This window comes from Cebus imitator, unplaced genomic scaffold (assembly GCF_001604975.1).
Source record: "Cebus imitator isolate Cc_AM_T3 unplaced genomic scaffold, Cebus_imitator-1.0 Scaffold489, whole genome shotgun sequence".
In the NCBI taxonomy this organism is placed as follows: Eukaryota; Metazoa; Chordata; class Mammalia; order Primates; family Cebidae; genus Cebus; species Cebus imitator.
This window is the reverse complement of record NW_016107804.1, coordinates 134,637-144,442: the sequence shown is the minus strand read 5'-3', so window position 1 is coordinate 144,442 and position 9,806 is coordinate 134,637. Positions and strand designations below refer to the sequence as shown.

The 9,806-nt window shown below is 40.1% G+C and overlaps 1 protein-coding gene across 2 annotated transcripts in view; it reads right to left on the bottom strand.

Annotated features, from left to right (window-relative positions):
• RBM27 (RNA binding motif protein 27) overlaps positions 1-9,806 on the bottom strand; it is an 83,209-nt gene that overhangs the window by 51,208 nt on the left and 22,195 nt on the right. For both annotated transcript variants that reach the window (XM_017513230.2, XM_017513231.1), the window contains exons 4-7: positions 6,408-6,499; positions 5,535-5,728; positions 4,525-4,785; positions 791-1,096 (exon numbers count right to left, since the gene is read on the bottom strand). In XM_017513230.2, coding sequence (XP_017368719.1) covers positions 791-1,096; positions 4,525-4,785; positions 5,535-5,728; positions 6,408-6,499 — 853 coding nt within the window. The remainder of the gene's footprint in view (positions 1-790; positions 1,097-4,524; positions 4,786-5,534; positions 5,729-6,407; positions 6,500-9,806) is intronic.

The window sequence follows — 9,806 nt, the reverse complement described above, 5'->3', positions numbered from 1 at the left end:
AAAAAAAAAAAAAAAAAAAAGTCCTTAAGAAAAGAGACCCATACTGAACTACATACTGGTTAAGTGACACAGCATTTAAAATTCACTCCAGCAAAAAAAAGGAAACCCCAACCCAAAAAAAGTACATGGGAAAGAGGTGAAAATAAATGAGACAAAACAGCTGAATATTGATAATCATTGAGGCTGGATAACAGTACATGCAACACACATATTATTCTACCCTGAAAAACGTCCTTAATAAAAAAAATTGTTTAACATTATTTCAATATTCTTGAAGAGATTTTCTTAAAAGACTGGAAAATTTCATAAAACTCCTGACACGTTTTTTCTGTGACAACTTAAAAACCGGCTTTCTTGGCCAGGCGTGGTGGCTCATGCCTGTAATCCTAGCATTTTGGGAGACCAAGGCAGGAAAGGATTTCTTGAGGCCAGGAGTTCAAGACCAACCTGGCCAACATAATGAGACCCCATCTCTAAAGAAAAACTAACTGACTAAATAAATAAATAAATACAAACAAACTAGCTTTCCTAAGATAACTAGATTTGACTGCAGGTCAAAATAGGTTAGGCTGCTACACACAAAATTTACGCTGTGGTAATACAAATAACATCATGCAATAATGGATGGAAAAAAGAAAAGAAAAACATCTTAATTATGGGAATATATTCCAAATTCTATTATTACTCTATTTTTCAAACACTTTAAACGAATATCAAGTTAGCTAAAAGGGATGAGTTTCTTCTAAATAGGATTCTCCACTAAAGAAAAATTCAACAGATATATACTTACTTGGTATGGGAAGCACAACGGATGGTGGAGGCTGACCATGTCCTTGAGGAACAGGAAGTCTCATACTATGGCCAGGACCTGGACCTGGGCCCGGGCCTGGACCTGGACCTGGGCCTGGGCCTGGGCCTGGGCCTGGGCCTGGACCTGGCATTGGAGGCATTAACATTCCAGGAGGTGGTGGAGGAGGAAGTCCAGGAGGAGGGGGTGGGAAAGGAATCATACTTGGCAGAGCAACTTCATCAACAACTAGGGGATCATTTCCATGATCAAACTGACAAAGATCACCAAGTACACAAAATCCTCTTTCTGTGAAAAAAAGAATAAAAAAATAATCTTCATATGAACTACTTAAAAGTTCAGAAAACAACAAAATATGCCCCTGAAAAACCCATCAATCTCATTTACAAAGTGGTTATCTCCAAATAATCCAAAGGGTCAGTGTTGCTCTGTTAAGCATCACATATCCCCAAGGTAGAGAGGCATGTGTACTCTCTACTTTTTTTTTTTTCTTTTCATGACACCTAAGGAAGATATTCTCTACTTTTTATACTATGAGACTATGACTTGTTGAGACAGCAAATAAGAGGCAAGAATAAGTTACCAACTACAATTAGACTAAACCATTTGCAATGAAGTTTTCAGATATTTTAAGCAAGTATCAATTTAGCAAAGGCTTGGGGCAGGGGAGAAGAAGGGCATTGACCTAAATTATTTAATCTCAATGACCTATTGTCATTACATTGTTCTAAAGCAACCATTATTATTCAAGTGGACATTATATACCAAGTTATCATTTGTAGCACTGTTCATAGTAGAAAAATAATAGAACCATCCCAAACATACATCAATAAGGAATAAATTAAACATATGTTTGTACATAAAGAATACTAAGGTCGGGCACAGTGGCTCATGCCTGTAATCCCAGTACTTTGGGAGGCCGAGGCAGGCAGATCATGAGGTCAGGAGTTCAAGACCAGCCTGACCAATAGGATAAAAGCCCATCTCTACTAAAAATATAAAAATTAACCGGCTGTGGTGGCAGGCGCCTGCAGTCGCAGCTACTCGGCAGGCTGAGGCAAAAGAATCAGTTGAACCCTGGAGACAGAGGTTGCAGTGAGCCGAGATCGCACCACTCTACTCCAGCCTGGGCAACAGACAGAGACTCCATCTCAAAAGAAAAAAATAAAAAAGAATACTAAGAAGAGGGGCTGAGTGCTGTGGCTCACACCTGTAATCCCAGCACTTTGGGAGGCCAAGGCAGGCAGATCATGAGGTCAAGAGATGGAGACCATCCTAGCCAACACGGTGAAACCCTGTCTCTACTAAAAATACAAAAATTAGCGGGGCATGGTGGCATGTGCCTGTAGTCCCACCTACTTGGGAGGCTGAGACAGGAGAATCACTCGAACCCAGGAGGCAGAGGTTGCAGTGAGCTGAGATTGCACCACTGCACTTCACCCTGGGCAACAGAGTGAGACTCTGTCTCATTAAAAAAAAAAAAAAGAATACTAAGTATTGAGGAAGCTCTTTATGTTTTAACATAGGATGAATGCCAGGAAATACTGCTAAGTGAAAAATTATGCAGAAGTATGAGTAGTATACTTTTATGTTAAAAAAAAAAAAAAAATGGTGGGGAAAATGTGTATATGTATTTATTTATGTACAGATGCACAGACTATGTTTGGAAAGATACATAACACATTCATAACATTACATTGGCCTTGGGAAGGAGAATTCTGTGGCTAAAAGATCAGGGTCAGAATGAGGTAATTCTTGAATTATGATTTAACTCTATTCCCTACTTTAAAATAAGTAAAACATAACAGGGCATGGTTGCTCATGCCTGTAATCCCAGCACTTTGGGAGGCTGAAGCGGGTGGATCACAAGGTCAGGAGTTCAAGACTAGCCTGGCCAAGATGGTAAAACCCATCTCTACTAAAAATACAAAAAATAATTAGCTGGGCTTGGTGGCAGGCTGCCACCTGTAGATTTCAGGGAGGCACCTGTAACCCCAGCTATTCGGGAGTTTGAGGCAGAGAATTGCTTGAACCCAGGAAGCGGAGGTTGCAGTAAGCCGAGATCGCACCACTCACTGCACTCCAGCCTGGGCGACAGAGCGAGACTCCATCCCTAAATAAATAAAAATAAGTAAAATGTAAAAACATATGCATTCTATATTTATAGAAAAAAATTATGGTGTCTGTGACTTGCTTAAAATAATACAGGCCACAGAAGTGAGTGGGAGTATAAATTAAAGAACATTCCCCATGAGTTGGTGTCTATTTAAATGATGTAACGAATACACTGGGGTTAAGCATATCATTTTGTCAACTTTTATGAATATTTAAATACTTCCATAATGAAAATTTAAAAGAAATACACATATACGGATTCATTCATTCAAACGGAAAGTCAGCAAATCAAGCAAATTACCAGCACCAAACAGTACTAAAAAAAATAACAATTCCTGGCCAGGCGTGGTGGCTCATGCCAGTAATTCCAGCACTTCGGGAGGCCGAGGCAGGTGGATCACGAGGTCAAGAGTTCGAGAACAGACTGGCCAACATAATAAAACCTCGTCTCTACTAAAAATACAAAAATTAGCTGAGCGTGGTGGCAGGCACCTGTAATCCTAGCTACTCAGGAGGCTGAGGCAGGAGACTCGCTTCAACCTGGAAGGCGGAGGTTGCAGCAAGCCAAGATCGCGCCACTGCACACCAGCCCAGGCAACAGTGAGAGACTGCAACTCAAAATAAATAAATAAAATAAAAATAACAATTCCAGGAGGTGGAGGGGGGTTTTAATTAATAATAATAATAACTCCTGGCCAGGCATGGTGGCTCACACCTATAATCCCAGCACTTTGCGGGGCCGAGGTGGGTGGATCACCTAAAGTCAGGAGTTCAAGACAAGCCTGACCAACATGGTGAAACCCTGTCTCTTACTAAAAATACAAAAAATTAGCTGGGCGTGGTGGCTCATGCCTGTAATTCCAGCTACTCAGGAGGCTGAGGCAGGAAAATTGCTTGAAACTTGGTGGCAGAAGCTGCAGTGAGCCAAGATAGTGCCACTGCACGCTAGCCTGGGGGACAGAGAGAGACGGTTTCCAAAAAAAAAAAAAAAAAATTAGAATTACTAGTGTCTATGAAATTTTATGATATACTATAGTATACAGTGTTTGAAAAAACAATGAGAACATAAAAAGCAAACAAAAATCTTAAAAAGGGTAAAATTTAAATATTCTCTTAACAAGAGCCAAACCATTAAATTAAACAAGTAAATAAGCATATGACAAAAGAGATTCTCCTCCCCACTCATCCCTTTTAACAAAATTTGGACTACAGGCACATCACGGTGGCTCACACCTATAATCCCAGCACTTTGGGAGGGCAAGGCAGGCATATCACCTGAGGTCAGGCGTTTGAGACAAGCCTGACCAAAATGGCAAAACCGTGTCTCTACCAAAATCATAAAAGTTAGCCAGGCATTGTGGCACGCACCCGTAATCCCAGCTACTTGGGAGGCTGAGGCAGGAGAATCACTTGAGCCCAGGAAGTGGAGGTTGCAGTGACCCAAGACCACGTCACTGCACTCCATCCTGGGCAACAGAGCAAGGCTCTGTCTTAAAAAAAAAAAAAAAAAATTGGACTATAACTAAAAGATATGCAATACATGCAACATTTGCTTTGCTAGTACTTTTGGGCACAATATGAGAAAAGGTGGGGATTTTTACCATCATAATCTCTGCATCGCCTCTTTGGTGGTAGGTTTCGACCAAAAGAATTGGAAGAGCTATGATTGTTATAGTAATTAGACCAACTCTCAGTTGTGTTTTCAGAGTGGTGAGCAGGTGCGATCACAGTAACAGTGCTGGGAATAGACTGTGCCCCAGAGGAATACTGCTCAGAAGAGTTTGGAGGTGGTGCAGACACAGGCACATAGGAACTCTCCAAGTCGTTCCTTTCACTCTTAAACTTCGATCTTTCCCTGTGCTCTGTTTGGAGACAAAATTAAAAACAAAAAACAAAGAGAACAGATATTTCATGTTCTTAATGTTTATTTTCTCACATAGAACATATGAGAATGTTGAATTAAACTTGTCGAGCTATCCCTATTTTACACTGCTCTCCTTATTAACATATACTAAAAGCAGGAACATCAACAATGTGACATATCTTGGGCAAGAACTTGTGCAAAATCATCTTTTATAGTGTCAACATCAGTTACACTTAATGAAAAAGAGTCAGTTTCTCCACCGATATTTAATAAGAAGGTTACCTATGAACTGACTTCCAAACTTGTATCTCAGGAAATGAGTGGTTGAGATCCCAGTAATCCACTTACTTTTTCCTTTCAATTTTATAAACTTCAAGCACCCTTACGGCAAATCAATTACTTTTCGGAAACCAACCAAAAAAGCAAAAGCAGACAACCCTCTTCCTCAAGTGATAGCTTTATTGATTAAAGAATATTTGTATCAATTACATAAAATGAGTTAAGTCTCAACATGTACAATGATACACTTATGAATAGCTCCTTTTCAATCAAACTCCCTTGACTCCATCCCGAGAATAGAGGCCTGTTTTCTAACACAATGAATATTGAGTTTCTTGAGACAATTTCAGTTTTTACACTGCTTAGACATATTAAAGGTACATCTATCTTTAAGCTAATTTCTTGTACCCTTGTGATAGAGACAGATAAGCAACTATAGAGTTTTTAGGAAGACATTCATCTACTCACCAACATTCCTATTTGGATCCCGGTCTTTGCTGCGCCCCCTACTTCGGCTTCTACTACGACTCAGGCCTCGGCTCTTACTCCGACTCTTACTCCTACCTCTTCTCCAGTCATACTTCTCACGGTACAATTCATTCCGCTCATAGTACCGGTCATAGTCTCTCCACTTCCCGTCTTCTCTTTTTTTCTCACGGGTCCTATAATATACAGATATAAAAGCCATAAACAGGCTATAGAAACCAAGTCTGCAAACAAATCTATAGCATAAAATACTATCCTTGTGTTATCCAAATGTGTAATATCTATGCTTTTTTATAAAGTTGCAAAACTACCACATAATTCCTCTAATATATACAGAGAGAAAAAAAACATCCCTTTTGCAATTATACTGGGTGGGGAGAATGAAAAAAAGAGGTGAATCCAAAATATGGGGAGGGGTGGGCAGGGAAAAACAGGAATTTTGAATTAAAAAGAAAAAAGGCTCAAAACAAAGTGTTCCTAAACAAAGACCAATTTTTTATTTTAGACTGATGATTCAATATACAAGTTGTACTATTTGTCATAAAAAATGACATGGATCATTTTAATACTGAGCACCCCTAACCAAATGGAACATTTCATTAATATTCTCTAAGGGGACTGCTCCCACCCCTGAGCTCTTGAGGAAAACACATACAATGACTATTTATAAAAGGAAGAGAAAATAAGACGAAGACAAAAAACAGAAAGAATGAAAGAAAGAAAAGTAACATCCCCTTTCTTTAATGAGTTTACAGAGAGGAGTTAGCATATTTGTTAAAAAGTCCCTTTAATACCCTTGCAAGGCAACTAAAAAGTGGGTTATCAATGTCTTCCTCACTAAAGATAAACACGAACCTTCGTTCACTAGATTCTGAACGAGTCTTCTGGGGACTAGGATATTTCTTTTTTCTGCCATCTCGTTCTTCCTCTGCTGGCTCCTGAAATACCTATATGAAAATATTGATTAGAAATAAAAGCAGGGCCAGATACAGGGGCTCATGTCTATAATCCCAACACTTTAGGAGGTCCAGGTAGGAGGACCGCTTGAGGCCAGGAGATTGAGACCAGCCTGAGAAACACATCAAGACTCCATCTCTACTAAAAAGAATAAATAAGATAGCTGGGCATGGTGGCATGCACCTATAGTTCCAGCTACTCAGGAGGCCAATAAGGGAGGACTGCTTGAACCCAGGGGTTCAAGGCTGCATAGAGCCATGATCACACCACCGTACCGCAGGCTGAGCGACGGAGTGAGGCCCTTCTCAAAAACGAACAAGAAAAGAAATGAGAATGATCCCTCTTAGCCGGGCACAGTGGCTCATGCCTATAATACCAACACTTTGGTTGGCCAAGGTGGGCGGATCACTTGAGGTCAGGAGTTCGAGACCAGCCTGGCCAACATGGTGAAAACCCCTCTTTACTGAAAATACAAAAATTAGCGGGGCATGGTGGCACGCGCCTGTAGTACCAGCTACTTGTGAGGCTGAGGCAGGAGAATCACTTGAACCTGGGTGGTGGGGGTTGCAGTGAGCAGAGATGGTGCCACTACACTTCAGCCAGAATGACAGAGCAAGACTCTGTCTCAAAAAAAAAAAATGGTCTCTCTATAAATTATGAAACACATCATCTGCCTGATAATATTTCTGGCACGAGAGAAGGCACAAGTAAATGCACTGAAAAACTAAAGTCAAATCCCACCCAAAAGAGTTAGGCAATAGCAGGAATAAAAAAGATGCTCAGATTACTTCAACAAGCAGTATTTTTTTTCTTTTTGAGGCAGAGTCTCACTATGTCGCCCAAGCTAGAGTACAGTGGCACAATCTTGGCTCACTGCAACCTCAGCCTCCCAAGTAGCTGGGATTACAGGTGACCGCCACCACGCCCAACTAATTTTTGTATTTTTACTAGAGACAGGGTTTCACCAATGTTGGTCAGGCTGGTCTTGAACTCCTGACTTCAGGTGATCCACCCGTCTCAGCCTCCCAAAGTGCTAGGATTACAGGTGTGAGCCACCGTGCCCAGCCTTAATATGTTGATATTTTAATGTTAATTTAAGTAGGAAATGGTAGTGTAGGAAAAGTACAAACAATACATTCTTCAAATTAAAATAGCAAATCTCTAAGTATCATGTAGTAAAATGATTATGCTTTCCTCATTATGAAATATATACACATATATAATTCATTTGAAGAGCACTTTACATTTATTTCACAGAAAAAGTTTTAGGAAAAAAATGGTTAAATTAATGAATGCTACAAAACTAAGTAACTGGCACCATCTCAGCTCACTGCAGCCTCTGCCTCCTGGAGAACCAGGGATTTTTATTACTATCTTTGAACAACTTTATCTAAAACTGAATATACAGTGTTTAGCAGAGAAAGGTGAAATAAGGTCATTTGCAAGAGCTAAAAAAATACTCATCTAATGAAGAAGCTCACTGACAAATACACAAATCAGAAAGTGAATGAATGGACTAGGAGATAATTTAATAAAATTCAGGCAACATAAAATGGTAGCTACAATATGGCAACCATATGGCAGCAAAATCACTACACAGTCATTAGACTACACCTAAAAATCATTCTCTCTCCTAATTCATGGAGATACGGAGGATATATTACTCCACTGGGATGCAAACAGCAAAATCCAGACAATAAAAAACTCTACAGGACAAATGATTGAATGTCTTCATAAAATAAAATTTAAGGAAAAAGATGAGGTAAAGAAAAGAGGAATGAAGGTAGTATGCTTCATAAATCATGGCACACATCTACCAAGTTGTTTCTTCAGAAGCAGGATGAGTTGGTGCCAATGATCCAAATTCTCTTACCCTTGTGATCGATACTCTAATTAGAAAACCACTTGAGGCCGGGCGCGGTGGCTCACGCCTGTAATCCCAGCACTTTGGGAGGCCGAGGCGGGTGGATCACGAGGTCAAGAGATCGAGACCATCCTGGTCAACATGGTGAAACCCCGCCTCTACTAAAATTACAAAAAATTAGCTGGGCACGGTGGCGCGTGCCTGTAATCCCAGCTCCTCAGGAGGCTGAGGCAGGGGAATTGCCTGAACCCAGGAGGCGGAGGTTGCGGTGAGCCGATTGCGCCATTGCACTCCAGCCTGGGTAACAAGAGCGAAACTCCATCTCAAAAAAAAAAAAAAAAAAAAACCACAAATGGAACCCAATGTAGCTATAAAGATCAAGGAAGAAAGTTAAAATGGGCAGTCCCTAGATTTGCTTCTCTATACCTTGTTCAGAGCAACTATTATCAACTAAGCACAGATCAGAAAAAGACAATTAGCCAAAGACACATGCCACCTGAGACTCCCTTCTATACTCGAACAGAAATTCTATAAACTATTATGTTTATGCACTATTAAATGAACTATAATGTATTTCAATAATTACAATTAAGTTATGTATAAAACTTAGAAAATGAGAAATGCAAGAAAGTTGTCAGTTGGGGTAGCTCTACACAGAAACTGGTATTATCCATTTTTCACAATTCTCAAAACTGTATCTACAAAGATACAAGTAAGATAGTATAAGAGTTTTATTTTTTAAAAACTGGTCTTTCAAAACTCAAGATAGGTCAGACGTGGTGGCTCATGTCTATAATACCAGCAGTTTGGGAAGCCAGGCAGGCGGATCACCTGAGGTCAGGCATTGAAGATCAGCCTCATTAACATGGTGAAACTCCGTCTCTACTAAAAATAAAAAAAAAATGAGCTGAGAGTGGTGGTGAGCACCTGTAATTCCAGCTACTCGGGATGCTGAGGCAGGAGAATCGCTTGAACCCAGGAGGCGGAGGCTGCAGTGAGCCACTGCACTCCAGCCTAGGCAACAAGAATGAAACTCCATCTCAAAAAAACATAATAATAATAAACTCAAGATAATGCAAACTTTCTCTTATAGTCAAATCAGCTGCCTCTCAAACAGATACCTCTAAATCGCCAAACTTCAATGACTGCAACAGACATGTCACAAAAAATTTTAACTGACAAAAGATGTAATCTATACCACTGACCAAAAATTATAAAGTACCAAAGAACAATTTCTATGAAAATATTCAAGAAAAGTTTCTTCCATGATCCCGAAAGACTAGCTTCTCCTGGTAAAAGAAAAAAAAAAAGTTTCTTCCAGCCCTGGCCTGGTGGCTCATGCCTATAATCCCATCACTTTGGGAGGCCAAGGCAAGCCTATCACTTAAGGTCAGAAGTCCAAGACCAGCCTGGACAATATGGTGAAACCCCAT